At 39.2% G+C, this 21,928-nt stretch overlaps 1 protein-coding gene across 9 annotated transcripts in view; it reads left to right on the top strand.

The window, feature by feature from the left end:
- Nucleotides 1-21,224, top strand: part of LMO7 (LIM domain 7) — a 249,815-nt gene extending 228,591 nt beyond the window's left edge. For 8 of the 9 annotated variants that reach the window (XM_066236557.1, XM_066236563.1, XM_066236564.1 and 5 more), the window contains 12 exons: nucleotides 1,515-1,571; nucleotides 3,501-3,526; nucleotides 3,716-3,820; nucleotides 5,000-5,092; nucleotides 5,482-5,921; nucleotides 6,783-6,848; nucleotides 9,321-9,373; nucleotides 12,891-13,104; nucleotides 15,448-15,765; nucleotides 17,753-17,861; nucleotides 19,023-19,125; nucleotides 20,470-21,224. In XM_066236557.1, the coding sequence (XP_066092654.1) occupies nucleotides 1,515-1,571; nucleotides 3,501-3,526; nucleotides 3,716-3,820; nucleotides 5,000-5,092; nucleotides 5,482-5,921; nucleotides 6,783-6,848; nucleotides 9,321-9,373; nucleotides 12,891-13,104; nucleotides 15,448-15,765; nucleotides 17,753-17,861; nucleotides 19,023-19,125; nucleotides 20,470-20,492 (1,607 nt within the window). In that variant the 3' untranslated portion in view covers nucleotides 20,493-21,224. The remainder of the gene's footprint in view (nucleotides 1-1,514; nucleotides 1,572-3,500; nucleotides 3,527-3,715; nucleotides 3,821-4,999; nucleotides 5,093-5,481; nucleotides 5,922-6,782; nucleotides 6,849-9,320; nucleotides 9,374-12,890; nucleotides 13,105-15,447; nucleotides 15,766-17,752; nucleotides 17,862-19,022; nucleotides 19,126-20,469) is intronic. The other variant, XM_066236566.1, reaches the window with a different exon arrangement.
- Nucleotides 21,225-21,928: the final 704 nt, after the last annotated feature.

Below are 21,928 nucleotides of genomic sequence, written 5' to 3'. Positions count from 1 at the left end.
GTCCAGGAGCTTTGAGTGCCTGTGTGTCTAAGCCAACTAAGAAAGACTGGTTTTCCTGGGACCATCAGCCTTCTTGCTATCGAATGCTGCCAAAGGGAACCTTAGTTAAATACAAACGATGAATGAAGTTTCCTTTCTCTTTTTATTGTTGTGAAAGGGACAAGCTTGGAAGAAGTTAGTACTAACAGTGAAATGCCAATGGCAATGACAGTTGTTAACAAAAGTACCCAGCTATACAAAAAAAAAAAGGCAGGGATAGTACCTAGGATAATTTTGCTTTATGGAGTTAGCATTGTCTTCCTCCTTCTGTTGGTCTATAAATAATTTAGCTACCACATGCTGTGTGCTATTCCTTAGGCATACAAAATAAATAAAGATCTGGTCCACATAGGCAGGGAAAGAGACCCAAAGAAAATGAAGCTTCTTTTACCATGAAACTAGACTGCCAGGAATGGGGCTGTGTATTCACACCAGTCTGGTGGCTTTGAATCTACATTTGCCAGTTCATAATACATAGGTCAAAGCCAGAGTAAGTTTATGAATTTCCATCTCTTTATTGATTACTTATCTTGTGTTTAATTTCTAATCATTGGAAGTGACTATATTTTGTTTGATATTGCATTCTTTATCAAAGGAGTTTTTAAAACATGACTTATTTCTTCATGAGTTTAAATCTTAGACACCCAGGTTCTGTTCTGCCAATGACTCAGGCAAAACAAACTTATAAGACACTGAACTCATTAGTGAGTATGGGACTGCACAGGTCCTGTCATTTGAGGGTTTTCTTAAGATAAGTAAACAACAACCACTATCAAGTAAGAGTTGCATTTGCATTTTATGAATAAATTCAAGTATAATAATCATTTGCTATAACCTTGCAGCAGATTCGTAGAAGTCAATGTTTTCTTTTTCTGTCTTATCTGACAGGACACCATTTGTTTTACTTAAAATTAATGGCTGTAAGGTCTTGAAAATGAGGAAAAATATTCTAGTTAAAAGAATGTTTTAATTTTAGCATTTCTTTGTATTTTTTCCCTCTGGGTAATACTTATTTTCTTGTCTTCCACCCCATTAATTTTCAGTGCCTTTTTACTTACCTGTATTGTGAAAACTTTTAGTTACAAACAGTTTTCCCTGTAATATTAAAGATCTTTAATTGACCTAAGCAAAAAATTTTCATTTCCATTTTCCTAAAGCTGTGTGACCCAGCACAGAAGATGGCACTTTGGCTTTTGTGAAACTACACTGCTTCTCTGCTAAAATTTATTAATCAAAATATTAGTTCCTTTTACTACTTTGAATGTAGTATAGACTACTAAAAAATTTGTGTGTCTTTGTGCTTTGAAATAATCCATATCTTCTATGGCTACCAGTTTTGTCATTTTTATTAATAAAAAAATAATACTGCGACAGATTAGAAAGATATATACCAAGTATCATTTGGTTTTCCAGTGTTGAGAAATGAAAATGAATGACATCTTATTGATATATATTTTTTTGTATTTTTTAACCAGCATCTGAACCTATTTCTTTGAAAAACTTAAAAAGGCGGTCCCAATTTTTTGAGCAAGGTAAACCACTAAGCTAACAAGTCACGCATTTTCATGGTATCATTCCCACCCTTCATTCTCTCGTGATAGTCTGTGGTGCTGGGCGCTGAGCCTCTGTATTCTGGCTGTCATCATGACCATGTGACATAACCCATTTCCATTCTTTCCCTAGGGTCATCAGGCTTTTCTTACAGTTCATGGGTCTACCTCTGTGGTAATGGGTCTTTGCGTGTCCTTTGTACCTCTGAAGTTTCTTTTTTAATTAAAAAATTGAGATGCTATTAAACACACACTTCTTTCCACTGGGTGAAAGTTAGACGTGAGGCATTTCATTTAAGCCTTACTGCTTCCTACAAATTGCATAATGTTAGATTACACCAACATAGAATTGGCTAAATTTTTAAAGATCTCTACTTTTTGGTTCTAGAAAATGTTCCTAATGAGAAAGCAAAGTTGTTTCTTGCTATTGGGATGGCGGCTCTGGAGTGTTAATAGGACTGCTCTGTTGATTTTGAAGTAAATTAAAAGTAAATACATTTTGGTTACATCTGTAAACAAGTGAATTTTGCAGTTCTCACTGTTGGTGTAGTTGGGCAGTGTTCCTTTTTGATGGCGGTGCACGTGGCCTTTCCTTCCCTTTCATGTTTGCCTATTGCTTCATCTCATGCATGCAGCTTGAGCTCTGTGTTTTACTATGGAGAACTTAAAAGTAACATCCAAGCATTTGAGATGCAATGGCACAGTCAGTGGGGAGTGTGCTGTTAGTGTCTGAAATGTTATTGTTTCTTACTTTTAAGATTATCAAATGTTTACAAACTTGCCTCATAACATAATGTTTACTGAACTTTTATTTTTTGTGTTAATCTTCTAGTAGTCTTCTTTCAGTGAATTACAGTGTCTTGACCATAAATAAAAATTCACCAGCTGTGCACATGCAAGGTCTATTTGTGTCAGTATCCTTAGTGTTTTTGATACATCTGTGAACAAGTGAATTTTGCATATATGTATGTTTTTTTGTTAAACTTCTGTTTTTCCATGGTACTTTAAGTGATACAGTATGATACTGTAATTGGCTAAACTCAGATTGGCTAAAATAAAGCAATTCCTTTTCTTTTTCTATTCTAATTTTTACTCCTTCAACAGGCTATTTTAGGGAAGAATATTTCCCTAAGTCTCAAAGCAGTTTTCTTGGAAAATATAATTGTGTAACCAAATAATTTATTTGACAGCTGAGGTTTCAGGAAAATTTAAAACTACTTTATGAGAGTATATTTTATGAAATTTGCTTACTTGCTTGTGTTCATTGTATTATACTACAGACACATACTTATGTAGACCCCTTCCCCAGACTAAAGAAATAACACTATGCCATACATATGATGTCTGAATATTTATGTTTCAAATAATAGGAGATAAAAAGGAAATGTTTCTTGACCATGTTTGATGTGGTAGCTAATTTAATAAAACTAGCTTAATAGCAAGAAGACTAGAAAAATATAAGTTACAGTTCTCAAGTTGTAATTGAATAGTGGCAAGTAAAAAAAAATGGATTTGGTAGATGTTAAAACATTTGAAATAATTTTTTAAAAAGAGGCCATACTATGAGATACTACAGTATTATGCAGTCTTTTAATAAAAGAACGCACTCTCCTATTCATAAATACACCATTGATCCTGCACTAGTACCTCAAATTTGGTTGTACCTTTAGCATCCATAGTTAACTCTTTTTTCTTTTTAACTGGCTTTGAATTTGAAAGATTAGTAACAGAGAAGAATTTAAAGAGAAAGAAAGCATTTACTCCTGTTGTCTTAAAAAAAATGATGTCACTTAGTATACTGGCATAGAAACAGCTAGTGATACAACTTTCTGAAAGGAATTATTTCATAGAAATGAAAAGACTTATACTGTTATTTTCTCTTTTCCCTGCCCGCATGCTGCTGTATTATAGGAAGCTCTGATTCTGTGGTTCCTGATGTAAGTAGCGTTCACTTCTGTTTTGGAATAAATGAGGTGATCCAGTCAGTCTTTTGAAGTTCAAAAGACCTATTTTGAAATATAAAGCCAACTGTCCTTTGGTATAGTCTAGGCAAAGGGTGGTATGAATAATTTATATATGCAGATGTGCATATATAAATGTTTGTACCTCTTCTCATCACTGGTTAGCTTCCAGTTCCAACCATCAGTGCCCCGAGTCGCTGGGCTTGGGATCCGGAGGAGGAGCGGAAGCGGCAGGAGAGGTGGCAGAAAGAGCAGGACCGCCTGCTGCAGGTACGGCTGGCTGGGACTCGGAGCCGCAGGAGGCCGGCCTCCTGCAACCGCCTTTCCCTGGGCCCTGTCAACCTGTATTGAGAAGCAGATGGAAACAGAAATTTAAAAAGCCAATAACCTCATAATTAACAGATCCTTGATCAGTAGTGCATTTTGTATTAACACACACACAAAATATTTTTTTGTATTAAAAATAATTTTCTATTAAAATACAATTACTTTTTCATTTTGAAGCTTTCCAGAATCATCCTTTAAAATTTTTTTATTAACCCTTATGTATATTTTTAGAGCATATAAAGCACTCTAGTTTATATTTTTTTATTTTTTATGTACTATTTTAAAAATTAAATTAATTTGGGTGACATTAATAATATTTTATAGATTTCAAATGTCCAATTCTATAATACATCCTCTGTATATTGCATTGTGTGCTTACCACCCAAACTTTGGTCCCTTCCAGTCACCATATATTTGACCCTCTTCACTCTCTTCATCTTCCCCTCACCCTCTTTACCCTCTGGTAACCACCATTCTATTGTCTGTGCCTATGAGTTTGTTTTTTTATTTGTTTATTGCTTTCTATTTTATATCCCACATAGGAGTGAAATCATATGGCTCTTGTCCATTTCTTTCTGACTTATTTCACTTAGCACTATACTCTCAAGATCCATTCATATTGTTGCAAATGGCAGTAATTTTTCCTTTTTTATAGCTGAGTAGTATTCACTTATATATATATGCCACATCTTCTCTATCTTATCAGTCATCCACCTAAGCACACTTAGGTTGTTTCCATGTCTTGGCCATTGTCCGTAATGCTGCAATGAACATAGCATTTCTTATGAGTGGTAGGTAGATAGGTTTTGTGAGGACGTACTACCCTACCCATAAGCTCTGTGCACAGTCCAGGTGGAGAAATTCAGTCTCCCTTACAGTTAGCTTTAGGGGCATTGATGAATTACAGCCATGGTAAAGGTTGTATTTGGGTTCAATTCTGAGTGTCTCCCCTTTCCCCATGCCTGCATTTTAATATAAGCCATTTTCTACTTTGAGGACTATAGTCTGATTGGTTAAAAGAAATTTCTCTGTCTTTAAAGATTGAGGTAAAAGGATGAGCTAGCAAAACTCATAAAAAGGTTAACATCTACCTATTGATTAATATGCTGTCATTTCTTATAGGAAAAATATCAACGTGAGCAGGAGAAACTGAGGGAAGAGTGGCAAAGGGCAAAACAGGAGGCCGAGAGAGAGAATTCCAAGTTCTTGAATGAGGTAGTGTTGGAACCTGTTCTTGCTTCCCTGTGTTTTTGGTGAAATCAGCTGAGAAACGGAGAAGAATGTATTTCACTTGGCTTTTGTCACACACTAAAATATAACAAGCTCTGATTGGTCAGAATTTTGCTTTGATGGTTCAAATTTTCTCCTAGTTTCTCTACTGAATAATTAAATTTTCTATGAACAGACACCTAAATGCATCTACCTCTTCTAAGTTAGATCACCATCACCCAAAGGTTGTCTTTATTAGTTAATACTTAACGTTGTTTCAAATAGGATCCTGGGCCAACTATAATAGGTATCATCTAAGACTGAATCTAGACATATCTTCATGAACTTACAGAAATACACAGGTTTTTTTTTTTCTTTTTTCCCTGGTTCTGTAGGAGCTAATGGTCCTAAACTCAAACAGCATTTCCCTGACTGCACGGGAGCCCGCTGTTTCCACGTTGGAAGCCGCCTGGGCTGAAGGGTCCCAGTCTCCCCAAAGGGAAGGGAGCCAAGCGGGAGAAGAGGAGAGGAGACAGTGGCAGGAGGAAGGTGTGAGCGAAGGCCAAAGAAAGAAGCTGCAGGAACACCTCACTCGTGAGGAGAGAGAACTGGAGGAGCAGCAGCAGTGGGAGGAGCAGCGGCAGCGGGAGCAGCAACAGCAGTGGGAGGAGCAGCGGCAGCGGGAGCAGCAGCAGCAGCGAGAGGAGCAGCAGCAGTGGGAGGAGCAGCGGCGGCGGCAGGCAGAGGCCGAGGAGCAGCGGCGCCGCGAGGAGGAGCAGACGCGCCAGGCGGAGAGAGAGAGGGAGACGTCAGTCAAAATATACCAGTACAGGAGGTCTGTTCCCATGCCCGAGGGTCCACGTGGCTTTTCAGTTAGCTGGCTTAGCTGTCTCCATTTCCCACTTGAAAGGCCCCTAATTGGTTTTCCTGCTTTCCACCCTCCACTCTCTACACGAGTGAACGGAGCAGCCAGAGTGAACCCTTTGCATTGTAAACATGATCCTGTCACCAAATTTCCTACTCAGTGTCTCCAAATGGCTTCCCTTCACAGGAGAATACTGTGGGAAGTCCTCCGCATCGCCGCTGATGCTTGTAGGAACTGCGTTGGCGCTTTGGTCCACCTAGCTTCCCACCGCTTCCCCTCATTTGGTTTGTTACAGCTGGGCAGTCCTCCTTGTCCTTCCTTGAAAGTGACAACATGTTCTGTCTCTGGAGTTCTGCATTTTCTGGTTCCTGTGCCTGGAGAAGTGTTTCCTCACGTGTTTGTTGTTCTACTTTCCCAGACTTTCCAGAACACTTCATCTAAAAGACATGCCTCTTCCCTGCCTTTCTCTCCATGCGCCCCTCCCTGCTTTATAGTAGGCGTGTATTTGCTTGTCAGGCGGCCGCATGCCCCTCTAAAATGTATTATTACGAGGTCAGTAAGTTTGCTTTGTTTCAGCAGCCCAGCCGTCAAACACTCTTCAGTCATATAGCAGGCAGGTAGCATGTATTTGTTGAATGTTGCAAATGTCTGCTGGTGGTGCTAGGTCTGTTTTCGGAAGTGATTGACTGAGAGACTTCTCTGTGTTTAGTTTTCATCCAAGAGACCATTCTCAGAAAGAGGCTAGAATAACATTATTTTGCTATATATTTCTTAAATCCAGGGAAAGCATCAAAGTATTTTATTTTGATCATAAACTTTTTCATCTTTTAGGCCTGTTGATTCCTATGATATACCAAAGGGAGAGGAAGAATCTTCAGGCATGCTTCCTGGTGACAGGTGTGTAGAACATTTAATTCAAGTTTGCTTAGAGTAATTGACTTCACGTGAATTTTTGTGGGCTTGCTGGGGTGTTTTGTAGAACTACTATAGCTTTTGATCTTTTGTGGGACGAAGTGACATCTTGCTGGTTGATATTAAACTACCCCTCAACTTAGTAACTTAATTTATGATTTTATGGGTTAGCATTTTGGGCTGAACTCATTTGGCAATTCTGTTAGTTTATTGGGCTCATCATGCGGCTACTACCAGTTTAGTAGGTAAACTTTTGGTAGTTGGCTGGCTGTCAGCTGGGGCAGTGAGACTAACTGGGCTGTGTGTCTTTCAACATGCAGCAACCAGTACAGTCCTACATACATGGAGGCCAGGAAGAGGAAAGAGAGAGAATTAAAGAGAGGGAGCATGCCAGGCACCTACAGTCTCCGTTCTGACCTTGCACACCATTGCTCCTGCCACATTCTGTTATTTAAAGTAGAGTCACAGGGCCAGCCCAAGTTCACAGAGGGGAGCAAAACTCTTATGGGAGGAGCCATAATGCAAGGGAAATAAATGAGCACAAGGGAAGAATTGTGTTCAGTTTTTTTTGTTTGTTTGTTTTTTGTATTTTTCTGAAGCTGGAAATGGGGAGAGACAGTCAGACAGATTCCCGAATGGGCCTGACCGGGATCCACCCGGCACGCCCACCAGGGGCAACGCTCTGCGCACCAAGGGGCGATGCTCTGCCCCTCCGGGGCGTCGCTCTGTTGCGACCAGAGCCACTCTAGCGCCTGGGGCAGAGGCCAAGGAGCCATCCCCAGCGCCCGGGCCATCTTTGCTCCAATGGAGCCTCGGCTGCTGGAGGGGAAGAGAGAGACAGAGAGGAAGGAGGGGGGGAGGGGGGGAGAAGCAAATGGGCGCTTCTCCTGTGTGCCCTGGCCGGGAATCGAACCCGGGACTTCTGCACGCCTGCCAGGGCCGAATTGTGTTCAGTTTTTGCAGTCGACCTTAACATTTGTTTTACAGAGGTTATAAGCCATGGCATAAGCTTACCTGAAATGAAGCTACATGTGGACAACTGAAGTGAGAGTTGTGGCCTTAGTTTGATTAGAGCTACTGGTGATTCAGGGGAATGCAGATATGATTTCAGATAGATGAAATGTTATATATACTTCTAACATTTCCTAAAACATTACTTTTAATGCTTTTCAGTAATTTAAAAAGTGCCTTATATTTTTAAAATCACTAAGGACTTCTAAACAGAACAAAAATATCCAGTGTATGACCATTAATTTGTGTTTTCAGAGCTGAAATTTCTTCTCTAGGCAGTTCCCTTCCAGTTTCCTTCCAGATGAGGAAAGACTCATCTGTATAGGCAGAAAGGATGGCCGGACAGGGCTCAGAGGAGGCAGGGAAAGGAAAAGGAATACACAGGTAATGATGGGCTGATAGGAAGCTACAGAAAGCTCTAGTGATGAATGACCTTATTTATAATCAGTGTTTCTGGGTACCTGTAGATTATTAAAATGTATATCTCCTTTTTTTAAGCTATGGATTTATTATATATTCAGAATAGCTTTAATTATATAGCTCATTGCCTTGAGGAAATAATTAGATTGCACAGAGAGGAAACTTAAGGAATTCTGGAAAATATGAAATACTTCGAGGCATTTGTGATACAGCGTGCCCTAGGGGAATTAAGAAGTGTGGCTAAACACCTTGTCATAAAAGTATTTTCTTCAATGTTAATAGAAATGAAACCATTCATGAATGTTGCTAATAGTTCTATATTATTATTATATATTATACATTACTAAATGTTATATATATGCACACATATACATTATATGCTTACACATATGTGATGCATGAATACATATGTATGGTAATGTACATCATTATTCATTTTTATTACTATTAATTGAAGTTATTTTGCCTACTAGAATGAGAATGTGATCAGCATGTGCTTCTATAGTCCTGGATATTACCATCACAAAGCCAGGAATTTCCAGAGGTCGCCTATGCCAGTACACTCCAGTACCTCTTTGGAATGCTAGGATAGCATTTGGTAGTTGCTCTTTCAGAGTGGTACCCTACTGCCCCAAAAGTTGACTTCTTGACCTCAGGCAGCAAGTAGGACAGTCTGATGTTAGGTGACCTGATGACAAATACTGTGTATATACTGGTAAGATAGAGATCTGGAAGAGAGTCAAAGTGTATAATTGGGTCACATCATATGCTTAATCATCATACAAGATGGAGAAGATTTGCACATGTTTATATATTTCGAGCTTCAAGCTTTTATCTCTTCTAGTCTGTCACTGTTTTCTGCTAGTTTGTGTAACATAAATAATTTCTTGGCATGAAAAAAACATATAGCTCTCAATAGACATGGAAATTAAATCAGCCTCTTTAAAAAGTAATAATTTTAGTGTTCATAAATATGAGAAGGATGTTCTTAACGAGGCATGTAATATAGTGTGTTCTGTGTTCTAGGAATAAATCCAGATCCACCACTGAGCTGGATGATTTCCCTACGAATAAAATTGGTAAATATGATTTTCCCCCAGAATTGCTTATTTATGTTATCATACGCTATGATCTGTATTTTTAAGGTCCAGGTATTTCAGGTTCGTTAAGATTACATAATTAAAATGCTGAATATTTTTAGCATTTGTGTTTATAAAAAAACTATGTTTTGCTTATTTTGGCTTTGCTTTTTAACAGAGGTAGTCCTGGGAGATTTAAATAGTTTTAAATAGCTAATGAAATGTGTGGAAATTTTACAAAGTGCTGTTGATACAGTTTTGTATAGTAGATTTCATCTTGCAGTCAAAGTAATGGGACAGAAAAGTTTCCTACAGAATACTAGGGGACTTCAAAGTTGAATATAGAGTTGAAATTTACATTTAAATAACAAGATGTCAAAAAAATCCAAAATGATAATGATTTTACTGACTTGGCAAAAACAATTTGGAACCTATTTTTAGTATAAAGTGTATTTCTAGGAACATATATAACTGATGTTGTATAACTAAGGAAAAAAACTAGCCCTGGCCAGTTGGCTCAGTGGTAGAGCATTGGCCCGGCATGTGGAAGTCCCAGGTTCAATTCCTAGCCAAGGCACGCAGGAGAAGTGCCTATGTGCTTTTCCACCCCTCCCCCTCTCCTTTCTCTCAATCTCTCTCTTCCCTTCCCGCAGCCAAGGCTCCATTGGAGCAAAGTTGGCCCAGGTGCTGAGGATGGCTCCATGGTCTCCACCTCAGGTGCTAGAATGGCTCCGGTTGCAACAAAGTCCCAGAGGGGCCAAACATTGCCCCCTAGTGGGCATGCCGGGTGGATCCCGGTCGGACACATGCAGGAATCTGTCTCTCTGCCTCCCTGTTTCTCACTTCAGAAAAATACAAAAAAAAAAAAAAAAAACAATAATAAAAAAAAGAAAAAAAAACTAAGTAAAAAGCATCATTTTAAGCAAGGTTTGCATCCCAGGCTTTGTGTAAGCAAGGTTTTAGTCAATTATGGGAATGAATGAAGGTCCAGATGAGGACTGAGCTGAGCTTGGTGAACAGGCCCATGTAAGTGATTGCCACTTGCTAGCTCCCGCTGTTACTACCATGGGCGAGAGTGCAAGCCTGTGGTCACCAAGCGCTTCTATTATAAAAGTAAAGTGAAACAATAAAAAATACCTGGATTTTCATGTTATCTTTTAAGTACTGAGAAGGAATTTTTAAAACGCTGTGAGCCAAGCCACATCTGTAACTTTGAATGGTCTGGTGGCAGCTAGTTTGTCATTTCTTGTTAAAGCATTTCTTGTAGAATTTACAGTTTTTTAAAGGTTCTATGATCATCATTTCCCCTTTCATTATCTGGTCCTAGTTTAAGTTTCTGGTCTATTTTTCTCTTTTTCCCATTTGGAACTCTTAACTATATAACCAAATTGTCCTCTCTCTCAGTTCCCGACTTATCAGATGCTTTCTGACCTGGTTCTTCTGGTCCTTCTTATTTGGATTTCTAGCTTCTTCTCCCCTGAATATGCCACTAACCACCATTAAAATTAGGATTTAAGTACTTCAATCTGCCATGAAACATTTTTAACTTGCATTGATAATATTCTCTCCTGAATTTAAACACATGACCTGTTAGTAATGGCAAATGTGATTCTCTGAAAATAGGCTTGTTAATATTTGTGGTGTGTGTTTAATCTGGTTATTCTTGTATGTATGTCTTCTCCCCTTTACTAACTGAATACTAACTCAATTTTCAATTACTTTATTGAAAAACTTGGTTATGCTAATAAGGTGCTTCTAGAATAGAAAATGTTTCATTTAAAATCTGACCAAATTGAGAAGCTGTTTATATACACAAATATAAACATAGATATGTATTAGAAACCTTTGGTGGCCTTATTCATGCCTTGCCTGAAGATGAATTAAGGCAGAGACACATCATGAATTTTGAAAGAATTCACAATAGCAGTGAATCTGGAGAGTGAAAGAAAATAAACCCTTAGATGAAATATCCTAATCCAAATTAAGGTGGGGAGGATACTTCAAAGGTATGCATGTTTTTCCAAATCAGAAATTAATCAGCAAATCAACTGAGATAAAGCCTTCAAAATAAAACCTGACTTAATTTTCATTCATAAATTCAACATCCAAGTTATAACTTTGTCAGTTTATTAGAAGAGAAACCAGTCTCATAACATTCCTTGGTTATTATCTGGATTACCTGTGTTTTTTTTTTTTTCAATTTCACAAAAGCCATTTCAGTGATTAAATATGTTCTCATTTCTTCAATTTGGTCATGACTTAAATTCTGTGACTTATACCATGAAGACTCGAGTTATGACATCTAGAGATGCCTACATTTATGTCTTCTCTCTCTCTCCAGGGAAAGTGTGTTTTAAAAGACTAGAACGGACAGTCCCCATTGGAGTTGTCACAGCAAGCATTCAATGAGCATGAACTTGATTGATGTAATTTAGGAAGGAAGGGAAAAGTGGAAGAGAAATTGTTTCTGGATGAGCATATTGTAACTTCATGTTGCTGCAGTCTGTGCTGGTTGTTTCCTCTAAGGCAGCCTCCGTAGTTTTCCTGAGTGCACTCCCCTGGCGTGCCTCTGCCTGGGGGATTGGAATTGCCGGGAATAGGAGACAGTTACTTTATTCCCAGGCACCAGTCTCGTTGAGAATTGATCATGTTAGCATATGTGTACAATGTTACATTTTTTTGCTATACTGTACTGTATTTAGAGATTTATCCACTATCCTTTTTTTTTTTTATAAATAAATTTTTATTTTAATGGGGTGACATCAATAAATCAGGGTACATACATTCAAAGAAAACATTTCCAGGTTATCTTGTCATTTAGTTATGTTGCATACCCATCACCCGAAGAGAGATCATCCTCCGCCACCCTCCATCCAGTTCTCTCTGTACCCCTCCCCCTCCCCTCCCCCTCTCCCTCCTTCCCTCCCCCCACCCCCCATAGCCACCACACTCCTGTTCATGCCTCTCAGTCTCGCTTTTATGTCCCACCAATGTATGGAATCCTGCAGTTCCTGTTTTTTTCTGATTCGCTTATTTCACTCCGCACAATGCTACCAAGACTCCACCATTCCGCTATAAGTGATCTGATGTCACCATTTCTCCTAGCTGAATAATATACCATGGTGTATATGTGCCCCATCTTCTTCATCCAGTCCTCTATTTTTTTTACAGTGATTAAAAGCCTTTAAGCAAACTCTTGGCCAATACAGCAAGAATCCATAAATGAGTAGTGTCCTTAACATGTTCCCCAAGTCCAAGTTGGCCCCCTCACCATGCCAAATCCCTGAAAAATGCAACCCAACCACAGTTCAGTCTGTTAGGAGCTGTCACAGGGAGCAGGAGTCCAGGAGAGTTCCCCACAGGAAAAGTCCGTATGGCACTGGAATTGTTGTCACCATTCTATATTTTGCAGCTCATGTCCAAGTCCCAATGACCGCTGCTTCTAGCTGGTAATGATTCAACACTATCCTTTTTTAAATGTGCTAACCCTGCATCTTTTGATGTATTTTTAATTTAGGAAGCAATAAATATTTAGACCGTGTTGGGAGCACTAGCTCATCACAGAGGAGCTCCAAGAAGGAACAAGTTCCCTCAGGGGCAGAGCTGGAAAGACAACAGATCCTTCAGGAAATGAGGAAGAGAACATCCCTTCACAATGATAACAGCTGGATCCGACAGCGCAGTTCCAGTGTCAACAAAGAGCCTATTTGTCTGCCTGGGCTTATGAGAAGGTGCGAGGCATTTTAGGAATTATTTCTTCTTCTGTGCTGTAAGGCAAATACTTAATTTCTAGACATGCTGGCTACTTTGGGCAGAGGAGATGTCATGATTTCTTCTCTTAATCTAAGATTTAGTGGCGGAAAGTGAAGTAGATCAAATGTCATTTGGGCCCCTATTAGGTGCCAGACACACGTGTCAGTTGCTTGTCTACATCCTCTGACTTAACCTGAGCAGATGCTCTGAGACAGGAATAGTCTTTCTTTTTTTCCATTTGAAGAAACTGTGGCTCAAGCAGGGAATGCATGCGGACAAAACCAAGCGGCTGGTAGGTAGCAAAGCTGGATGGAGAACTCTTAAGAGCGCTTCAGGCACTTAAGTAATTCATGCAGTTCTTGGTGCTACTCTGGCTCCTGAGCTTAAAAAAAAATTAAGCCTCTATTTGTTGTTTATAATGAAATTATGGTTAGATTGGTCTCATAATAGTGTTCACAAAGTGTGAAACCTAAAATTTTAAACTTTTCAAAAAATATATAGATATAAATCAATTGGAGATGAGAGAGTGAACATATTTTGAGATGTGTCTTGGGTAAGTGAATACCGAAGGTACTTTTATTCAGTATTTCCACAGTTGAGAAAGGAAGGAAAATTATTTGCAACACATTATAGACAAAGGGTTAATTATCTCAATGTACAAGTAACTTTTGTAAATCAGTAAATAAACACTGGAGATTTTATAGCTGCAGACAGTTGATATGAACAGATAGTTCACAGAAAAAGAAACAAAGTCATTAAACAAATAAAAGATCAATACCACTCGTAAAACAACAATACTATAATTTGCTTATGGGATATGTAGAGTTAACTGAGTAATTAAATCTAGTATTGACAACTGTTAGACTGTCATCCTGATATACCGAGGTTGCAGATTTGATCCCAGCTCAGTGCACACAGAATCAACCAATGAATGCATAAATGAGTGGAATAACAGGTCAATGTTTCTCTCTTTCTCCCCCTCTTCCTCTCTCTCTAAAACCAATCCATAAATAAAAATTTTTAAAAGATTATTTTAAAAAATCACACTGGTTACTTCTGGAGAGTAGGACAGGTAGTTATGGTTAGTGAAGGGAAGACCTTATTCCTCCTTCTGATTCCCTTCTCTACTGCCTGGGTCTTTCTCACCATGATGGTGTAGCACCTATATAACCTTTTGTTTTTCCAAGTTAGAGGAGGAGAGATGGAGATAGACTTACACATGAGCCCCGACTGGAGAGAGGGAGGGGAAGAGAAGCAGATGGTCACCTCTCATGTGTGTCCTGGCTGCAGATTGAACCCTGAATTTTCACATGCTGGGCCGACACTCTATCCACTGAGCCAACTGGCCAGGGCCTACTTATGTAACTTTAAAAGACAAAAAATACATATTTCAAATTTGAGATAAGAGATAAAGTTTTAAAAGTAATAACAAAATTGGCCAGGTAGAAAAATACCCCCATAAAGAGTCATACTTTATAGATCAGAATTAATGATAAGTACATAACTTCATTTAAGAGAAATTGCTCTAAAGTTGTACTTGCATGAGTCTTTGGTTGTGAATGAGTGAGGACTACACAGTAGAAATCTCCTGGATTATTTTGTAATCAGGGAGACTTTGGTTTGAAAACTAGTCCTACCACTGACTAGCTCCTTTTGCTATGGACACGTTAACTTCTGTGAAAGCTATAAAATATATATAAGTAGATAGATAATAATACATAGTGTTGTGAAGATGAAATACAGTATTTTTGTGACAGTGTTTAGTCTAATACCTGACATATGTAAATATCTAAAAGGTGGGATTTTTCTTTTGTTGTTGTTTTTTGGGGGGAGTGGGTGGGTTTCAAAAATGAAGACTGATATGTCTGCCTGACTATGGTGGCACTGTGAATCAAGTGTTGACCTGGAATGCTGAGAGTGTAGGTTCAAAACCCGGGGCTTGCCTGACCTGTGGTGGCGCAGTGGATAAAGTGTCGATCTGGAAATGTTGAGGTCGCCGGTTCAAAACCTGGCTTGCCTGGTCAAGGCACATATGGGAGTTGATGCTTCCTGTTCTTCCCCCCTTCACACTCTCCTCCCATAAATAAATAAAATCTTTAAAAAAATAATGAAGGTTACTGGAGTATGAGGGCATCATGAATATAATGATGCCATTGATGTAAAGAAACTTTAGTTTTAAAGGTAATTTTATATGTAATTGGACTTAGTAGATTAATACCTGCTTATAAAATGCACAACAGTGTATTTTAATGAGTGTGATGTTAATTAGATTTCTAGTTGAATGTGTTATATGATTATGATTAATCCTTTCTATGTTTCAGAGGTGAATCTCTAGATAACCTAGAGTCCCCAAGATCCAATTCTTGGAGGCACACCCCTTGGCTCAATCAGCCTACAGGAGTCTATGCTTCTGCCTCTGTTCAAGACTTCAGCCGCCCACCGCCTCAGCTGGTGTCCACATCCAACCGTGCCTACATGCGGAATCCAGCCTCCAGCATGCCGCCCCCTTCAGCCAGCCCCGTGAAGACCACCGCCGCACCTTCCCCCACACCGCGCAGCCATTTCCCTTCCCCTTCCCCCTCCCTCTCCCCCTCCCCCTCCCCCTCTCCTTCACCGTCGGGCTCCCAGCTGCGCAACAGGTGAGGCTCTTTGGGTTTCTCCTTTTCTTAGTCTCAGGGGCATTTTTTTTTTCTTCATTAAAATTGCCTCCATATCTTGTCCAAGCTTTCCAAAGAGAGCCAAGCCTTTTGAATATGTCAAATTCAGGGTTCTTTTATCAGATCAGTTAAGAAGGCTTTCCTAATAGCTTTCTAGGAGCATTTATGGACATCTTGTGAAGCCACTGGAGATCTTTAAAACTCCAGCCTTACTGCCCCTGTCTCACTTGCCGGTGCTTGTGGTCGGTGTCTTAGATACAGACGTATCTGAATAGTTCTCAATAGGGAATCATAAAAGTGCACTGTAGCTTATGAATGCGTTTGAAATGTAGGAGTAAAGGTAGTACTGTAAAATGGTTGACTGTTTTAACGAGACAAGACAAACTCATTTTATAGAAACGGAGTGTAAAAGGAAAGCATTATAACTAAACTGCATTGTCTGGTGGAACTTTTCACAAGATGGATAAAACAAAGAAATGTTAGGTAGTTAGACACTGCTTCTTGGGTTTTTAATTTCCAAAACCATGGCTTGCCTCTCTGGTTTGCCAACATTTTGTTCTGACTACATTAACTGATTTTTTAGGTCATATTGCCAAGGGAACTGTGTAAGACTTATAACGGTAGGTTTTGATTCAAAACTTGCCTTTGGATGTGGAGAAAGCTCAGATGGCAACATGTACTGGGTGTTGGGATCTGTGTAGTGTCTTCACAGATGTCCGGTGCTTCATGAAGCCACACTGAGCAGTATTTCTGCTGTTACTCGAAGGGACTTCTGCAAGCATGTATGGCTTCTCATGCAAATGAACTACTGAAAAGTAGAAATACAATCATTGATACTGGGATTTATTTTTAGCCATCAAACTAAGGGGTTTGTTAAGAGAATATATTTTATATCTACCTAAAATGTTAGGAAGTTTGAATCCAAAGATGGAGTGAGAATCTGTGGTCTGTTTGGAGAAAGATGAAGGCCATGGTGGGGAGAAAAAAAGCAGAGGAGAGAGTGCCCATTCCCTGGGAGCCACACCCAGGAGAACACATAGGCGACAGCCAGGGGCTTCTCTGCCCAGCAAGTTCTTTGTCTGGAAGGTGGTTCTCTAACATGAGCACTCCACAGCTGTGTGCTTCTCCGGGCCATGGCAGTGCTGTGCCAGGACTGGGGGGCGCCGAGGTAACACAGGGCCTCCTCTTCCCACCTGGAAGAGAAGGTAAGACTTGTATCCAAAGGGAAGCAGAAATGCACCTTACCTATTTAAATGGTAGTATTCAGGCAATTTTTTTTTTTTTACTATTTATTTTTAGTTTATTTAGCCTTCTTTAACACAGCCATTGTTAGTTCAACAACCTAATATTCGGGGTACATTATTGCAAAATAATAAGTTCATTTCTGTATAGGTTATGCCATCAATACATTTGTTCAACTTCTCTCTTTTATAATGCAGCGCAGGCAGTTTTCATTTTGTTTTCCACAGACAGAGTCAGCCCTGCAAGCCAGAGGCAATGTCAGGAGAGCACTGCGCTTCTGTTGAATTTGGATATTGGGTGAATGAGAAAGAGGGTGGGAAAACAAGGGTGAGATCTAGTTTACAATGCTTCTGGGAAGAAGCTGGGGCTCCTCTTTTGATGTTCTGATGGGTGAAATGACATGATTAGTGTTGTGTGTTGGAAGAGGAGGAGACGACTGCCAAGTACTGATGTGATCTGAGGAGCATAGTGTCCTGAAGTGCAGAAAGGACTAGTGACACAGAGATTGTTCCTGTGGGGAGTAGGTGTCGAGGGTTTCAGAACCATCATGGAGATCCTTCAAGGTACAATATAATCAAGGCATATTTTGATTTGCTGGTGAGACTCCTCCCACCAATAGATATAGACTTTCCTAAATGACTAATGCTAAGACCAGAGTGTGATTTTAAAATAATGATCCTGAGCTGCACAGGTGAAAGTCTCCGTTCCATTCTTGTTCTGTGTCTAGGTCGGTCAGTGGGAAGCGCATGTGCTCCTACTGTAATAACATTCTGGGCAAAGGAGCCGCCATGATCATCGAGTCCCTGGGTCTTTGTTATCATTTGTATTGTTTTAAGGTGAGACCAAGATAAACAGCCACTGCAGGCCCGCAGAGCTTTGCTTGGAGAGCGCATGGCTTCTTTGGGCGCTGGGCGTGGACGAGCCATTACTGAGCTAGGTGCCGCTGCTGTATTCGTCAGTCTGTGCTGAGTTTTGAATTTCAAATTGCCTGCTACTACTTAGTTCTCAAATCTTGCTTGAACCTGGTTTCAAAAAATTAAATGTTGAAATGCAATGCACTTCCAATCTCCAATCTGTTAAGATTATATTACTAAAATTTACAGTGCATAAATGCTTTCTCTATCATGCAGTCATAGGCATATTTGAAATATAATTTACTAATGTTACTAACAGCATAGGGATGGGACATACAATTATAAATGTGTCTACAAGCCTAGCTATGAATAGGGAGAGTACATAAGGAAAAGCACTGTAAATATTTTTATAGTTGCAACAGCCTGCTTATCCACTTAATGGGTTCTTGCCCCTAAGAAAGAACTAAGGCTGTTGTTAACTACTTTATTTTGCAGTAAGTGTCTTTACAGACACATCTGTTTAATTCTTGAACTTGTGTTGGGCTGAAGAGTGATTACGATTGTTAATCCTTGAGTCCCTCAGACCGCAACTTGTTTAAGCTTGTATATTGCTGGCTTGGGTTGTTTCTAGGTGTAGCAGAATGAGTCAGAATCATTAGTGTTTGAGAACATGGAACCAAAATACTCAGGCTTGAAGTAAAAACACCATGTGAGAACACTGACCAAGCTGAGGCAGTGGGGACACGGGACATGTCCTACCCCAGAGCCCAGTGTCAGAAACCCAGGAGTGTTCATTCACTTCTCCAGTTCTTTCGTGTGGTGCTTTACCCTCGCTCGTTCCCCAGGGAAGTGAAGGCTGAATTTCTTTAAGCCAGTCAGCGAATCATTTTTGCTCTTTTGGTATATTAAGGATGATCATCTCAGCTCTTAAAATTGGCTTTATGAATTTTTTAATGTCTCATCTGGCAGGCTTGATTTTAATCTACTAATTATCTTTTAGCTTTTTTTAAAATTTTCTTTCCTGAAACATATCTAAGAGCTTAGAAGCTGCATAGCTGCATTTCGCTCAGTATTTTCTCCAGGAGTACCCCAGGCTTGCTTGAACTCACTGAGTGTGGATTGTTATTATTTTTTGTCCTCCAGTGCATTGCCTGCGAGTGTGACCTCGGAGGCTCTTCCTCAGGAGCCGAAGTCAGAATCAGAAACAACCAACTGTACTGCAACAACTGCTATCTCAGATTCAAATGTAAGAGAGCAAATCAGGGAGAAAATTTCTTGTCTTTTAAGGAAACCGCGAGTTCCCATGCATTTCCCTGAACCTACAGCCTCCTCACCATCAAGCACCCTGCCTTAGAACCCCAGGCTTTAGGAATCCTCGTGTCCCGTTCAGAAAGGGCGCAGTGAGTGGGTCAGAGTCGGCCTTCCAGCCACACCAGGGTGGGTTGTGGGATTGAGGAATTGGAGACGGACATGTGCCGAGAGTCAGCACGAGGTCCTCTGCAGTCTGCTCAGAGTCTAGAGAAACTGCTGGTGACTTGAGGATACAAACAAACCAAAGCAGACAGTAAGAGAAACATTTTATGTAGACTGTAATCAGTTTTTTTGCTAAGGATTGTTCCCTCATCATTAGCTGATTTCTATCATTTAACAGTAGGCTCTGATTATATGATTTAGAATAAGATCAACTTTAAAAACCGTTTTCAAAGGTCATAAAGAGTAGTCAATTTATGCTATGTTACTATATAATCATATATTAATATGCACAGTATTTGAAAACGAAAGCATTAATTCTGATTATATGATATTTCAGTCTCATTTTTGGAAAAACTGAGTTTTTAAAACATTTTACATGCTATTTTGTGACTAATCATGTTTTTGTTTGTGTGTTATGAAACATAGGATAGCGTAATTAGATTGCATTTTGTTTAGAACTACATAAAGACAGTCCTTACTGCTGTTTATATTTTGAAACCTTGATGCTGGTAACATGTGTTTCTTCCTTATTGTGAAAGGGTGTTACAAGTGGTATCAGCAAAACCTTTTGCTTTTGAACTCGGAGGTATTTATATGGCCCTTTATGTGAAGAGTGCTTTGGAAATGGTTTCAGCCCAGTCAACTCTCTTTTATCTGTCAGCGGGGTCTAAGTCTTCTTACCCCGGCGGCCCAGTCTGTGTCTGGAGGCTGCCACTGAGGTTGGAGAATGTCAAGGCTGGGTGTATAACGGGGGGAGTGTGTATATGTGTGTGTGCTTTTCTCTCTCTAATCAAATTCCAAAGCCAAATAGAATTGATTTTAGAGCCGTCATGAAAAAAAATTGCCCATGCCTTTTCTCTTCTCCAATACAAATGAAAGAGAGTTGAGTGTAACTTATTTCTGTATCAGCAGCTGATTTTTACTCCGTTTTTGCAGACAAAGATTTCTAGTACCCAGAGGCTGTGATGTGCCTCGTTTTATCCTAAGTGAGTGACAAGGTGACTCTTTCTACCTCACGGGCCATTCTCTGAGTGATTACTGCTATGCATCCCAAGTGGCAATGTTCCAGTGTTTCTGAATCTAAGCCCTTTTCTTTCTTCTCTCCTTGCCTGATCAGCCGGACGGCCAACCGCCATGTGACGTAAGCCTCCAAACGAAAGCATTGTTGCAGATAGAAGAAGAGTTGGTTGCTGCTGATGTAGATCTATAAATATATGTTGTATGTCATTTTTTTCCCTCTCTCTTTTTTTTTTTAAGAATAACTTTTTTTTTTTTTGTCTCTGCAGATTACATCAGAGCAGTATAGTCTTGGTAGAACTTGTATTTTTGTTGTTTATTTATAAGAAGGTAATTATGTGTGGGGGAATAGTGCAGTATTTACTTTGAGTTCAGCATTTTAAAAGCACAAGGGAAAAAAGAACTTCAAAATATTTTGAGGCTGATAATGATCTCGTTTGACTTTCTAGTGTTTTTTTGAAGAGTTATTTTATTGTTTTTTTTAAAGTTTCTGAAACATTATTTGAAATAGTTAATATAAATATATAATTGCATTTTCTGTTTATTGTAATGTATGCTAAATTAATACAGAACCATATGGAAAATTTCACTAAAATGCACCCCTAAATGTGCTTTCTGTATTCTGCTTTTCAATTATATATTATGATTTGAAAAAATTAGCTTGTATAAAATTTTATTTGCTTGAGGAAGGGAGTTCTATTTTCTTCAGAATTGTCGCTAAGCCGTTCCCAATAGAAAGCTGCTGGTTTTCATGAATGAAAAATCATTATAGTTTGTATACTAGAAATTTTCTCCAGAAACTAGTGATACTTTCTGTTCAACTGTATTTGTAAATAAAATTGCTGATGCATTTAAGGAATGGTTCTTCTTCTTTTTTTCTTTTTCTGGTTTTTTTTTTTTGTGTGTGTGTGTGTCTACCTTCTAAATATTTTAGTATATTTTAGTATGTGGCTTTTCTTGATCCTACATTTTATTTAGCAATTTCACTGAGGTATAAATTGGCATAATAAGCCACACACATTTAAACTGTATAATATGACAAGTTTTGTATCCCTCTGAGACTATCACCACACTCTTGATTCTGTTTTTACTGAAAAATTTTAACAAGAAATGTTATTTTTGATGGAAAGTTGTTTTTGAATGTAGCATGTTTTCATGGTAAGAAGTGAAGTGAATGATGAATTGTTGGATTGTTTGCATAAAATCTTTGTTCTTTTGCTTCCTTTAATGATAAAAGAGTATAACAGGGAGTTTAGATAATCCATACAGTAGCCTGACCTGTGGTGGCGCAGTGGATGAGGCATTAGCCTGGAATGCTGAGGTCGCTGGTTTGAAACGCCAGGTTTACCTGGTCAAGGCACATAAGTGAGGCAACTAGGAGTTGATGCTTCCTGCTCCTCCAACTCCCTACCCCCCACTGCCTTTCTGTCTCTCTCTCAAAAAAATCTATACATTAAAAAAATTGGTATCTCTAAGGTTTATAAATCTGAAGTCAGAGTGCAAGAACAAAAACTTTTAGTATGCTTTGAGAAAATATATAAACTTCCTTATAGCCTTTA

This window comes from Saccopteryx bilineata, chromosome 6, assembly GCF_036850765.1.
Source record: "Saccopteryx bilineata isolate mSacBil1 chromosome 6, mSacBil1_pri_phased_curated, whole genome shotgun sequence".
NCBI classification, from domain to species: domain Eukaryota; kingdom Metazoa; phylum Chordata; class Mammalia; order Chiroptera; family Emballonuridae; genus Saccopteryx; species Saccopteryx bilineata.
The sequence above is the reverse complement of the archived record's forward strand: the minus strand, read 5'-3'. Positions and strand labels throughout refer to the sequence as shown.